Source organism: Diadema antillarum, unplaced genomic scaffold, assembly GCF_040938485.1.
Source record: "Diadema antillarum isolate AM-2024a unplaced genomic scaffold, OU_Dant_1.0 seq00000124_RagTag, whole genome shotgun sequence".
NCBI lineage: Eukaryota > Metazoa > Echinodermata > Echinoidea > Diadematoida > Diadematidae > Diadema > Diadema antillarum.
In genome coordinates, this window is record NW_027271204.1 from 71430 (window position 1) to 86753 (window position 15324).

The 15324-nt window shown below is 34.8% G+C and overlaps 1 protein-coding gene across 1 annotated transcript in view; it reads left to right on the forward strand.

Moving 5' to 3' along the window:
- Positions 1-446: 446 nt before the first annotated feature.
- Positions 447-15324, forward strand: part of LOC139727231 (phosphatidylinositol 3,4,5-trisphosphate 3-phosphatase TPTE2-like) — a 36860-nt gene continuing 21982 nt past the window's right edge. Inside the window, exons 1-3 of the mRNA XM_071638189.1 lie at positions 447-582; positions 2940-3147; positions 11754-11899. Coding sequence (XP_071494290.1) covers positions 581-582; positions 2940-3147; positions 11754-11899 — 356 coding nt within the window. The 5' untranslated portion in view covers positions 447-580. The remainder of the gene's footprint in view (positions 583-2939; positions 3148-11753; positions 11900-15324) is intronic.

Below are 15324 nucleotides of genomic sequence, written 5' to 3' on the forward strand. Positions count from 1 at the left end.
TATTATCACTATTTACGATTCACCTATACTCAAATGTTTGTGGTTTATAGACAAAGAAATACGATTAAAAGGACTGCTGTATACAGTATACTTTTATCTTTTTTGTATGAGGAGTAAGTTCACTTCCACAGTCCTGTCACTGCATAGCACGGCGTGAGGGTGAGGGTTGGTCACTTTTTTTTGGGGGGGGCGGTTATGAAGGGCCTACATTGCATAGGGACTATTTACACAGCTCCCTTTTCCGTTTTTTATCTTTTTTATTCATACATTATTCTTTTGCGCATTCTGGTTTTGGAAATACTGCGCTTTTCTGTAGCAACGCCGCGTCGAGTCATTAGACGGTTTATATTTTGGCCGAGTTACCTGTGCACGCAACCCATCTCCCAGCTCGAATCCCATCGTCAAAGTCCATTGTTTACTACGCATAGTGTGCCAGCTGATCTGTCCATACATTTAGCGAGAAGCGGGCAGCTATAAAGACGGAATACTCACAAATTATATCATAAATCGCAAACACCCCTGCTTCCGAGTCCAAGATTTGACTTGTTTCTCATTTGAAACCGGTTATCCTGCAGATCAGATGTAAGTACGTTTGCATCTCTTGTTTCTTTGTGTCAAGTTACAATCAATGCCGATCCGTTTGAATGAACTACATACCAACTTAGCGGAGAGGGGAACATTTTTGTAACCTCTCGCGGAGGTGCTCGGCTCGGACCGCGGTAGAGCCGTGGGCGACAGTCAGCGGTAAAGTCTGCTGACTTGCCACTTACGTGATTTCCTCGTTGCCGACGTTGGCTACTGGTATACTTGATCATATCAGTATATGCCAGCAAGATCAGAACAACCAAATTCAGTCCCCTTTCTTCTGTCCCACTAATTTATTTGTTTGTTTGTTTGTTTGTTTGTTTTCTCAAATATTTTCTTTTTCATGTTCATTATGTTTGCTGCATGTGGGGATTGTAATGATTGTAAGGATGATGATAATACTGATGTCCCATTGATGATGATATGATGATCTTGTATTGTTCTGATCAAAATTAAGCAGTAGGAGTAGACAGAGAAGTAGCAGTAAAACTAGTAATTAGCTGGTTGTAGTAGGAATTAATCATTGTGGTAGTCAGTGGTATATGGAGTAGTTTTGGAGTATGTCACATAATATAGTATCATATTGTTACCATGAGCTTGCACACAAAATATCCAAAAAGAAAAAAAAACAAACAAACAAACGTTGATTACGCAGCAATTGCAAACTTTTCTTCCCTAAAAAGTCATTAATAGGTAATAACAATATGACAACATTTAAAAGTTTTCTCTCTCTTGACAAAAATTGAATTTCAATACGATTTACAGGCCAATGGAAAACTTATGACTGTGACAGCATCACATCTTCTAATTTGCATATTTTGATTGCTGCGATCCCTCCCTCTCTCTCTCTCTCTCTCTCTCTCTCACTCTCTCTCTCTCTATATATATATGTATATATATATGTTTCATTGTATAAATTAAACATATTTTTCCAGATAATGTGTGTGGTTGAAAGTGATATATAAAGAAAGAAATAATATAAACAGGGAGAGGGAGACCTCCCCTGCTGTAAATGACTGAAATAGTCTAGTGCCCTTCTGTTATGATAGTTTGTAATGACTTGAGGCCCATCTATAAGGCTGTAAGATATGTTATATATATTCTGTATTTCTTTAAAAATACTTCAGTGTGATATATTGAATATATTTCTTTCTATTATGCTATTACGTCAAATGAAAGTACAGTAATATATTGACTTTAATTCAGTGAACATCTTTCATTGATGCCAGATGCTATATGCCAAGTCTCTCACTGTTCAGTAAAGAAGACTTATGTGTGATATGAGATATATAAGTGTGTCACTTCCTTTGAGCCTTTGCAAGTAACTCTCACATTCCTTCATGACATCTCTGATGGAATATGAAATATGATACTCAAACACTCCCCCCCCCCCAAAAAAAAAAATGCTTTTCATAGGTTTCAGGCTGTACCTTTTTGTTTGAATTTCAATACTTGTATTTAAGTTTCACAAGGGAGGGTACAAATTTTGTTTGTATTATTTGCAGATTTTTTTTTCCTTTTAAATTGACCTCTGATTCTTTAACCCTTCGTGTGCCTTGCTTCATTCCTTACCATAGGTTTATGTGTGCAATTTGTGCATACTTGACTCATTGGCATAGAAAGGGTTAATTGGCAACACACTTTGGAAGACAGGTCCTTGTTCCTCTCTCAAATTGGCAATGTTTTGGTTTTTTTTACATTTTTTTATTTTATGCAGATTTAATGAATTTGCATTTCAATTACAATTCAGTTCATTTTATTGATAATTTTAAAAACAGAATATGTGTATACAGTGTAAAATGTGTTCGGGAGTTCACAGAAAAGCAAATGCGATCCCCGTTGTAGAGATGAATACATAAAAATAATTATGCAAATACAGATACAGAGTCAAGTTCAGAGTACTTAGTGACAGTAACAGATTACATGTACAAATCAAATGAAATATGAAACATATTCTACTACATTAAACAAACAAAACAGACAGACAGAACAAAACTAACAAGGATGGACAGATACATTTGGTATAATTTAGTAGGCACTTACAAGATGTCTTTCATAGCTAGACTTATTAAGTGGATACGTTCTCTTAAATATTGAGTCTAGATCATTCCAGAACTTGGCACCCCTGAGTTCAATTAGTTACATGTAATCTCTTTTTTTTTTTCAATATAACATGTGCATTGAAAATTCAAAGGTGCTGATGAACAGATATATATGTGTGACAGCAAGTTTCCCCTAAAACTTGCTGGGTTATCATGTTTTCAGAGTATATATCATGGAAGACTTGAATAAATCAGCAGATGAGAAACTCTGTCATGACAGATCCTTTGTTTTGTTTGCCATTCATCTGTAAGGTCTAATGCATTTCCTGGTGCCAATCTGCTGGGAGCAAGGATGAACAAGTACACGCAGTTCTACGATGAGGACGACGATGGGGAGTGCGACCTCGGCATGCAGGGAAGTGCCGTGCTCACAACTGATCATGTGGCTGTAGACAGCAACGGTGACATTGTTACCCTTGGCAACCAAGCGGAACAGCCAAATGGAACAATCATAACAAAGGTAATTAGCAATGACCTTATGGACTGTATTTGTGAACATTAAAAGTTTCAAAGGTTTAATGGTTGCAATTATTACTTCCTGAAACTAAGATCTGCCTCGATATTAAGCTGCGGAAGTAATGCTTGTCCTTAGAACAGTGACATTATACTCATTTTTATTTGCAACTTTTAGACAATAAAAAAAACAAGCTCAAGAAAATAAATCCTGTTTGTATTTTTTCACCATTTTCACTAGTAGAAATAGCAGTGGGGGTTATGATAGATCTTAAAGTAATGGTATAGTTTTGGTCAAGATAAAAATTTGGGTTTAACTTTTTGTGAGATAATTAGAAACCATTTGTATGGAATATGAAATAATTGATTTATATGACATAATAGAATGGTTAAAGGTGGCTCCCACCATTTATTCCTTACTTTGTTTTTGGATATCTCAGCCATTTCAAACTGATTTTCATCAAATAAACTTTTAATGTGCTTAGAAATGTCAGTATTAAGCACTATATTTATTATTAGTAGTAGTAGTACTAGTAGTAGTATTATCATAATTATTGTTATTATTATTATTATTATTATTATTATTATTATCATTATCATTCCTCATCGAATTTTATGCCTTTAATATTTCATATGCATTGATAAAATGGTTTATATCGCAAAAAGATAAAATCAGCATCCCCATCTCAACCAAACCTATGCCATCCCTTTAAAATGTGTTGTGGGGAAATCCCCTAACAGGTGCAGGATGTTTAAAGGGACGCAGTCCTCATGAAATAAAAAAAAAATATGTTGTAGTTGGTACCTCCAATGAACTACTTTCATCAAAAACAAACTTTCAAATCACCAAATAAGCTCGTACATTTCAGTTAAAAAAGTGTGACTCTGCAAATGAGCAAGTCTTGGCGGAGAGTCATACGTCATCGATGCACAACTCTTTCCAGCGGTGTTCTGCTCGTCATCCCTAGTTATTTATAAATACATGTTTACTATTTATTTTTATATTAATTGTATATATAAATAAGCTTGAAATATTTTGTTTGAAATAATAAAACCACATATTGTCACATTTTATGAAAAAATCAGATATGATCATTTTGAACACTTAAATTGGTTTTCTGAGGCACGGCTGTCAACTTGAGAGTAGGGCATCAATGACGTTGCACCTTTTGGCAGGCTCTTACACGATCGCTTGCAGGAATTATTTTTTAAAAATCGCGTACGGAGACAATTTTTGATGTCCGCACGTATAAATTGGTGAAAGGTTACATTTTTTACTCTTCTTAATTATCAGTACAGTGAAAATCTCAGGACTGCTTCCCTTTAAGGGGAGAGTCACATGACCAAAAGCTAGTGACAGGTGAGTGAGCATTTACATTGGGGTTTGAGTGTTGTGTAAACTTTCAAAGGTTTTCAGAAAGTTGCCAGGAAAGTACCAATGAAAGACCAAAATATACAAAAATGTAGATGATTGTTTGTTAGCTTATTATCTGGTTAGGTAGTTTTTTGTTTGTTGTTTGGGGGGGGGGATCTACTGCCAATGTAAATGCCTCTAATATCCAATCCATGTGAGTGTGTGTCTCAAATCTCGAGCCCCTGCCTCGGTTGTGGCCTTTACATATAATTATCACTGACTTCATACTCTGATGATACAGTAGAAAGTCATCTAAAGCAATACTTGAATAGGTTTCACCCATTGTGCTAGTCTAAGGTGTTAGTTTGCTCTGTTGGTTTCATAGATATTAAATTTCAAAAATTTTGTTGTGGAAGTCCAAATATTATTAGATTGAGAGATATTTCATATTATCTTCTTTTTGTTCAATAGCCATTGAAATGATCACTTTTCATTGCTTAGTAATGATTCTGATAAACTCGGAGCAGTTATGCACTTTTTCCAGAAACTGGAAATATTAAAGGAAATTGAAGGAGAAAAAGACAGAAAACATGCAGATTTGGCTGTCTCTTTTTTTTGGTGCCATACTCAGTATCTTCGAATCATTGATTCTATATTCATGCAATATTGCATAAGGTAATTGACAAAATATACCAAAGTTAAAGAGCTATGTAAATGTTTTATTCCTGCAGTTGATGACACCCCTTTGTTGTGTTCTCAATCAGATAAAAACTAAACAAACAACTTTTTCTTTATTTAAACAAATTCAGTTTAATTTGAGAAAACAGTGTAGCCTATGTTGTGAGTGAGTAATTCTAAGATTGTTTTTACCATCTCCAATGACGCAATGCACTTTTAGATATTTTCATTGTTTTTTATTTCTGCATACAAATAAGAAAAAATGTGTATGTTCATTGTAATTTCACTGGAACTGACAAGATAAAATAGAGGAAGGAAATGATAATGATTGATTAGTATATGAATTCCTGGTCTTCAGGTTGATTTTTTTCCCCTAGGCTTGTGTTTATAGTTGAATATTGACCCTTTTATATTTTGTTTGGATGACTCTGAGTTTTAAGATTGGGAAATATTTTGCAAGCTTTAAATCAGGTGACAAGATGTGGCCAGAATTTGTGGTCAAAACTTATGGCCAACAATGTAAATAGATAGATGATCAAACCACAGTGGATGAAACATATCCCTTTATAATAATGCTTGAAATCATATAGTCAAGGGCTTGCATTGATTTCAGTTTCATTCACGCAGTCGGTGTCAAGTATCTGGTCTAATTTTTCAGCTTGGCACACACATCAAAACTGTGTCTCTGTGTGGAAGCATACTGTGTGTTCACTCTCACTGGATTGCTTTCTCTGAAGAGGAGTTGATCCTTTTTGCCGTTGACTAGGTGTCACTGATATTTCAGCAACAGTCACAAATGCTGCCGCCTGCTTGCAAATAGGAAAGGCCCTGGACTATACTCATTTAGACTTCTTTCCTTGTAGTGTACATTTAGTCTGTAGAGACACCTGACTCTATTTCCTAGTGAGATCCTGCTCTGTATATTTGCTACAATTTTGCAAGATTTTCTATTCTATTCAGTCGGAATAGAGGTTCCCGTATAGATGTCCTAGTGAATCTGAAGCTTTTGAGGAATTCTGGGATATATACCACTTAAACAAATATTTGTGCACAATGCTTTTGGTGAGTATAAAGTATATATTTCTTTTAACTAGAATCATGTTAGATAAGAAAAGTTTTATCACAAAACAAGCTAACTCAATTATTTTTAAGTTGAAATATTTGTGATTAAAGCTGCTAAAAAACAAAGAAAATAAGAAAATATAGAATATTTTTAATCATAATTTCTAGAATATTTCTTGCTATGTCAAAAGTGAGGTATTACTGGAAAGGTTTAATTTTGCTCTATCTGATGATAGACTTACTTTGAAATGTTTAAAAATGGCACTTAACTCATTTTGCAATAAAACTCTTCATATAAATCTTATTATAAATCATCGGAAATGATAACACTCACAGAAATACTGAATGGCTGTATTCAAATCTTCTATATCTCTTTGAACTGTTCCAGACTTTGAATACGAATTGTTTTTCAATCATAGAATTATTACATAATTTGCATAATTCTGAAATATTGAAAAATGCGTAGAAATTGAACTTCCATTTTTTTTTTCGAAAATGCATTTCACTTCAAGAGAAATTCCAAGGGCCATGTGGAGCTTATTCATTCATGTGTTACTTTCAGCATGAGATATTAGAGAGCCAACTGAAACCTGATTTGAATTTTTCTAAATACTGTAAAAGTGGAAATTTTCAAGGTGTGGAAATTTTTGCGCATTCGCGTGACCAGAAACCAGTGCAAAAATAAAAACACACTCAATATTTTTGCATGTCATGATTTTTGCCGGATTAAAAATATGCAAAATTCACCTCACCTAGCTGAGAGCGAAAGTTACTCATGCAAAAATAACCACTTTTACAGTATTTCTTGTTGAGGTAAAGTGACATAAGCTACTAGTGGGGAAAAATATAAGAAGTTACTTTATTCATTCTTTCAGCAAAAGGAGTGGAGACAAATCAAAATTACATTTGTGACCAATTACAATGAAAGCCTGGCAAAATATCACAAACTTCTTATTGATTTCCTAACTTTCTCTTGTGATATTGTCCATATTCTATCATTTTAAAGCTTTGCAGTTTTTCAATTTATTTGAAAAAGAATTGAATCTATTGGTAGTCTAAAATCTTCCAGATGCTTAGTTTTCAAATTTATATGTTCTATCCTAGTATAAAAAAAAAGATTAGAGATCTGGCATTGTGCAAGTAAAGTTTTTAGAAAATTAACTTTTAAGTTAAGATGTATAGTCATGCATCCAGGAGCCTAGGTATTACAAAAGACAGGCCAGTTTAAAGCACATACTAATATGCTTCTTAAAACTAAAACTAAAGATTTCAGACTTTGAAGTTTTCTACATGTAAGACTCTATATTGCCAGGATGTTGCTGAGATATCAAACTTGTTTTTAATCAGATATGAAGATCTCTTATCTCTTTTAATAGTCAAATCATCTTATTTTTGTAATATTCTCAGCTTTAGTATTTGTAATGTTATCAGGGAAATATGATGATAATCATTATATAAATGGTGTTAGTACCAACGAACAGATGCAGGCTTGGACACACACACACACACACACACACACACACACACACAAACTGTTCCATTTCTAATGTTGTAATTATAAAAAAGAATATTAAGAAACCATAGGGATTCCATTGTAATTATTTCAAAATTTCCTCATCCCCCCCCCCCCCCCGATAGTTATCTTGTATGTGTTTTCATGCAAACTGATAGCACAAGTGAAACTGTTTCAGTCACCTGTAATAGTTAAGACTGATTCAAACATAGCAGTAGTTCAAAGTTTTTCTTGAGCGTGAAATGTTAAATTAATGTACCATAAATTCAAAGTTATCTGCTCATATCACCACATTTATTTTCGTAGCTAGTTTCTTTGTTTGAAATTGTATTTTGCTGATTTTGCTTCGTTTGAATCCAGTGATATGTACAGAGATGCCAACTGTTACTTTATACAGTTGTACCATTTTGTTCCAAAAAAAAAGTACTTCACGTTGTCTAAAGTCTGTCACAGGAAAGGAAAAAAATACTGTTTTCCACCAAAAATATGTCTTTTCATTCCTCGGAATACTGCAATGCTGTTCACAAAGTTGTTATTGAATTTGAAATATGAGAGATTACAAAGTTGTAAATCAATTTAATTCAAAGTTGTTTCAATTCAATATTGGTTACAAGATCCGTGTGCAAATTGCATTAATCTATAAGGCAATATGCCAGCACCTCACTTCTTCTGTTGGTTTGGAAAAATGTCATTGGTTAGTATAGCATGTGACATATTTTAGGCCGTATTTCATTCTGTGGTTGCCCATAAATACATGTAAATCTATGTCACCGTTCTACGGATCAGCTGACCGGTGTGGTAGCTTATCACTGGTATGCAGTTAAGCAACAGCCTTTCATCCTTAAAAGTCATAGTCACAGTCTTAATCAATACAAGCTTGGAATGAATTTATGCAGACATGACGTGATCCATCATTTTTATTTCACAAACAAGAAAGACTTGTCTGTAGAACATTCAAAAAATTGTGAGGCAATGCAGGAAAAATGGCCTAGGATTTCAAAATTGAGCAGCATATCCCATCTGGTGAGAACTGATTATTTGTGAATAAGAGGGATAAAATGTTAAGATATAACTTTGTTTGTGTACCTGTAATCATTTTATCAAATTTATGTGGCAGACCATTTTTATATCGTACCTTGTCTGAGAGCTGCAAAATTTCTAGTGGAACTCCCTTTGGATTAAGCTTGATATGTCCTTTACATGAACTTTTTGGCTTTTAATTTGGTGTTTTGATTGAATCATCCAGGAGATATTTAAGAGGGGGTAGACCATGTAGTTTTAATCTGTGAGGAATGGGAAATTTAGAAGCAGGATTATGCATACCTCCAACCCACTCTGATTACCACGAGATCAAATCCTGAATGATCATAGACCATGGTTCTAGTTTAATCTTCCAAAAAAAAAAAAGTAGATGTGATATGGCAAATTACCTTCATTGGCTGCCATTTAAAACTACATGGAATGTCACAAATCTCATATTTCTGGAAATATTGTTTACACAAGGAGTCTGTTTGACTGCATATGGGGAACTGTGGATACTTAATGTTGAAATAGTAATGTTGTTCTCTATAATCCTGGCCTGTCAGAGCCACCTCATATCAACATTCTTTGCCTTCTCTGAAATTTGCCTTGTTTGTGTTGCATTCAAACAGCTCCATTCAGTGTTGAATGTCCTGATAAAGACTTATTGACACCATATACCAGTATTAGTGAAGTTTTGACTTGATCAAGCAAGAGCAAAGTACTGTAGGTAGCTTGGTATTTAAATGTCAGCTGATGGTAGACGGTTTTTTATTATTTTAATACATAGCACCTATCTAGAGGGAATCCAAATACACACACACACACACACACACACACACACACACACACACACACACACACACACTTGTTATATTAATACATACAGGGCTCAACACTAACTCTTTTTTTTTTGTCTGGTGGCCTGAAATACAAACATAGTGGCCCAAAATAAACGGAGACATCATAGCAATCCATTTTGAATGTGAGTGTCCGATCTGGCCACCAAAAGAAAAATTTAGTGGCCCAACATTAAATTTTGGTGGCCCTGAGCCACTGCTAATGTTGAACCCTGATATATCTTTGGATGCCACTGTAGCGAGACAATGGGTGTTAATTATTTCTGTACATTAAGAAGACACTAGACCTTTGGGTGACAAATTTGTGTCTCCTTGATATTTTCAATGATGTAATATTCTATTCAATCCATGCTTTACTGCCAACAGTGCTGTACATTTTTCATTTATACACCGTCTCCTTAGAGCAAAACTGTGTCCAGAGTAATATATTATAGTAATAATAGGAATATATCTGACAGTGAAATTTGAACAGAAAGACTATATTTTATCAGCAATGGCAAAGTTATGCAAGCTATATGAATGTTATGGATTGCTGCAAGTTTTGGTACTTCTGAAAAGTCTATGCCAACATAACATGCTGATTAACAGTACAGGATTTTGCCCTTTGTAATCTGTATGTTGTTTCAAATGTTTTGCAAGCATTTTTATTCAGTTCTCTGATTCAACAATTAGCCTTGTACACAGCTGCACAAAAGAATTATCGCCCATGACATACCTTGACGTGGCCATTATACAAACTGATGCTCAAAAGGGTGAAGGGGGAAGAAAAATGAGGAAGAAGAAATAAACGTCAGATACAAAGAGACAGCATAAACAGCCATTTGGTGCCCCAACATATCAGCTGAACTTTGGAATGATCTATCTGACTAGGGATCAAAGTCGGACTGAAGATTATTGAAATCATTTTAGGGAAAATACAGCACTGATGTGTGCAATATTAAATTTTGGTAGTGATCTGGGAATTTTTTATGGATTTTATGAAGGATTTTCGATATTTTGTCAGGTAGGGTCAATGAACCTGGCAGTTCAAGCTGTGCATTTTTTTTTTATGTTGGCATACGCTCACTAAAGTTCATGCTCTAATTTTTGCTAGCATGAGGCACGCTGGAAGTTGATGATGTAACAAAAGGTTTCTATATTGGGAAATCAGGCGATTTTTAACATGCATAAGGGTGGGAATCACTGAGCTCTATGGAAGAATAAGATCAGTGGTGGAAATGAGCTGCTTGGCAGAGGTCTACGCTCTCAGAGTGCTTCTCTAGTATTTGAAATTATTTTCTTGTGTCAGATCTCCATGATATAGGAAGTTTGCTGATTATCCCTGAAGAAAGTGGACATATATGCATCTGAGTAGTATTATTGAAAGTTATATTATGTGCTTTTGATCTGAACTCCTTTTCTTATTTTTCCCCTTACTCTGTCACCTTTTACGGTTCTTGCTGTGTCTTCTCATTTTTTCACCTTTTGTTATCCTTTACCTGTTTCTCCTTTATGCTCTTCAGCTCCATTATCATCACCATATTGCACTGTAGCCGCTTAAATTTCTTCTTCTCATTTTTCTTAATCTTTATTTTTTATCTTCCTGCTTATTCACAAATGTCTGAGCCGAATGGGAGCCATACCTTTGACAATAAATACCTTTAGCATGTCCTGCCCAGGTGTACTCAAAATCATTCTTATTTGATTTATATGAGAATAGAAACTATGGTGTCAAAATAATGGACTCTCTATACAGTGTTGTGGATACTGCAAAACCAGAAACATTTGCAGTATTGCACCATTGCAAATTGGAGCCAAAGGCCTTTTTCATGACATTAAACTTGCGCGAACTGCCACTGGCATCAGACAAAAACATTCGAATGCATTTTACTTTCGCGAATCTTGGCTTCTTGTGAAATTCACAAATGTTTCTTGTTTTACAGTAACACGATAGATCTCTGAAAGACATCAAGTAGATCAAACTCTGGTATGTAGTTATAAAAGAAACAAAAAATCCCATCCCCCATCCCCAAACAACAAGTAATTTCTAAACTGTATGGGCACATACTTGCATTAATTGGAAAAGTTTTCATATAAATTCTTACAAAGCTTTAAGATGATAAATGGTTCTTCCGTTCATGATGCAGAATTCTGATGGCTCTCCTGCGGACATTTCAGAGTCTGAGGCCCGACAGAAAAAGGTTCCCCAGGAGGTCAAGGTGCCCATTGCTGATACCAATGGAAGTGTCCAGTTTCAACAGGGTCCCAAGCTGATACCTGTCACACCTCTTGCGTAAGTTTTGAAGAGAACACTTCCCACTTCTTTCTCATTTCATTGGTGAATGTTATAGATTTGTTGCCAGTTTCCCCATTTGGTTGAATTTATACAAAAACTGCATCACTTTGGTGATCCCTCACATTTATCCCCAAGTTTATTTCAATGTTGATATCCTTCAGGTTTATTTTAGGTATCTAATCAGCTTCTTTCCTCACAAGCAATGGAAAAATAGGGTTTCAGGTTGAATAACGTAGTAGGGTTTTTCATAGCGCAGTCAATAAGAACACCAGTCTAGCAATTCTGATATTTCGGGTTTGAATCCCAGTGGATTTTCATTTGTTTTTAACATTATTATTCATATATTAATCAGTTTTTCTTTTCTTTTTTAAATTTAGAATATGATTATTGACATAATCATAGACTCACTTGAATTGTATTCGCCCATAATCCCAATAATGTCTGTTTGTGTCTGTATACATTTGTGTCTACATATCTGTGCATACTGAGTTCATGGAAATTCAATTTCTTTATTTCTGCAAATTATACCATATTATCCATCAACATTGTTCAAGTTTTGTGATTTGTTAATGTTGTCTATGGCAGGCATTATGTTTAGGAGTGATGGATGATATATTAACAATATACTTTAAAACATGATATATTCGCGGCATGAAATTTTCGCGAATTGGAGCCAACGGCCTTTTCGTGGCATGAAATTTTCGTGAATTGCCACTGGCGTTCAATGCATATAGTGTAGACAAGAAATTTCGCGAATCTTGGCGCTCCCAAAATTTGCGAAATTAAAATGCACACGAACATGCCATGTTTTACAGTATGTGTCATGGTCCATATGTTTATGCCTATCAGGAGTTAATATCTTGGTCTTTGTAGTCTCAAATTGGCGCACAGATGAAAGTTGACTCACTGGCTCTTGTTTTAGAAGCATGTTATCAGTGTAGCAGACTAATTAGTTCTATTTTCTAGCACATGTGGGCATCGGAGGATACATCAGGAACATCTGGCTAGAGCTAATTCCCCAACACTCTCAACAGTATTAAATCATTAAATTCTTCTACGTCCCATTTCCCTCCCAGATCTCTCGTCTCACAGCTTTTGCTTGATTAAAGTGCAATTCCACTTCATGTTGGCTTTTATGAACAGAACAGATAAACAAACAGACTGAAAAGAATAAAGTTTCATACAGAATTAGACATGAAATAAGAAAGTAATGAGAATTTGAAGATCCATGTGCTGTCATGATACCATGATATCACTATGGCAACCACATCACATTAATAGATGAGGTGCATTTGTCACTAATTCCTTCCAACTTTTTGATTGATAGGCATGAAAGTTCGAACTAGGTTTTGTACTTGACATGTACCCATTGCATCAGCTTATTGTTAGAATAACCTAGCCATGATAACTTCTATGGGAAAAGGGATAGCAGTTTAGGAATTATGAGCGATATGAGATTTAAGCAGACTTACAACACACAGACAAAGGGGGCTCTTTGTGTGAGATTCCCTTTATACAAGGGATATGAACGTGAGTCATGTAGCAAGAACAGCTGCTAGTGGGCTTGATAAGAGCAGTTAATGCCCCAGAATGGTAAAGTTTAAATCATTGGCTAAAATGATTGACCTCTTCAGAATGTGATTTAATCTGAAAATTCCCATAATGCACAAATGTGTAAACCAAACTACAAATACATGCACTTCCTGCAGTGTACTCTGTACATGGTACACGGTATTTTGCAAAATTCAGGAGTTAAGTGATATTCTCAAAATTAACAACTCACAAAAACGTTCAATTTTCGATTGAGTTTATCAAAAATATATATTGCCTCCCACAACACAAATGTATCGTTATTAAAGTACAAGTCAGAAATCGCTAATTTTTTTCCCTTTCTCATTCCATGTGGTTTTCAATCACAAATTCAAACACTCACAAAGATGTCTGACAAGATATTACAGTGTATAAGCAAGATATTTTGCTCATGAAATAAAAGGTGTGTGCTGTAAAACATAATGGATTAACAATATATAATGAACAATATTGCTACAGATTCTCACAAAGCAAGAGGCTTAGAAATGTTGGGCGAAACACATGTTAGGTGAAACGCTGACTTGATGAAAATGATTTAATTTGTACTTCAAAGTACCTCAGTACCTCACAAGAACTTGTTCCATGTATTCATGGCTTTGCTGCTTTTCATTTTTATCAGGGTATCCGCAATATACAAATTGTTTGCATCTTTAAATTTCTGTGTGTTCTATTAAATCAAAATGATGATTCATAGCAAGTGAAATTTAATCCTCAAAAGTGTGCATTTTGCCTTTCTTTGAATGGAAGTGTTCAATCTTTTTTTGAATAGAAGCTGTCATTTTTTTTAAAATCTAAGTCACCTTGTGGTCTAATAATTTGTCACATCCTTTTTTTTAACCAACTGTGTGACGCTGCAGTTGACCTTTTCTCTGACATTGAATACAGGATTTTGGAATAACTTATCATTTTTGTTTTTTCCCATACTTTTGTTATCAAAGGACAAACCTTGTGTATAGATGCTTCTTGATTCTTCTCTCAAACCCAGTGTGTGTCTCTATATATTCAGACTCTCACTTCCCTAATCTGACCGCACAGCCAGGGATGTTATGAATGAAGTGATTAGCAGAGGAAGTGTGTAATTCCTTCACGTACGGTGTTTGTGTGCGAGACAGCCGGCCGGTGAGAGACGTCTGGGTATACGAAGAAAGATGTGATGACTGTGATCATATATCAACAATACCCTAAACAAAGAGTAAACATACAAACACACACACACACACACACACACAGTCAACTGTATACTAAACATGGTTAAGAAATGATATACAGGAGAATCCCTCATGCAAAGGCCGGAGAATGGTTTCTGCCTCAGGATTGTTATCATCATGATTTTTTATCATTTCTTGTCATGATTTTTGTTATTGCTTTTTTCATTCATATGGGTGGTAGATATGCTATGATTTATCATTATTATTGTTATTATTTTGGGTAATTCTTGATATAAATTGATACTTTAGCTAATAATTTTTATCTCTTCTCTATGCAAATGTGTTCATGCATCTTTCCCTCAGTTTACTTTCAATAATGTAAGGGGTTATGTATCCATAGAGTAGACTCTTGTTACCTCCATCATACTTGTAATAATTAACTGGAAATGAGAGGGAATTACATGAATGAACGTAGTAATTTTTGCCTCTTATGGAATTTTTTTTTTGCTTAGGTATGTTTCTTGAATACTACATTTTGACAGAAAAAACATGACATTCCTAGAATCACCAATGTCAATGAATGAAATAGTTGACATCATAGTTGCTTCACGTATATCAAGAGATTACGGCTAAATGTCAGATGAGTCCTGTGGTAACTTTCTCAGTTTAGAAAAAATGAAAACA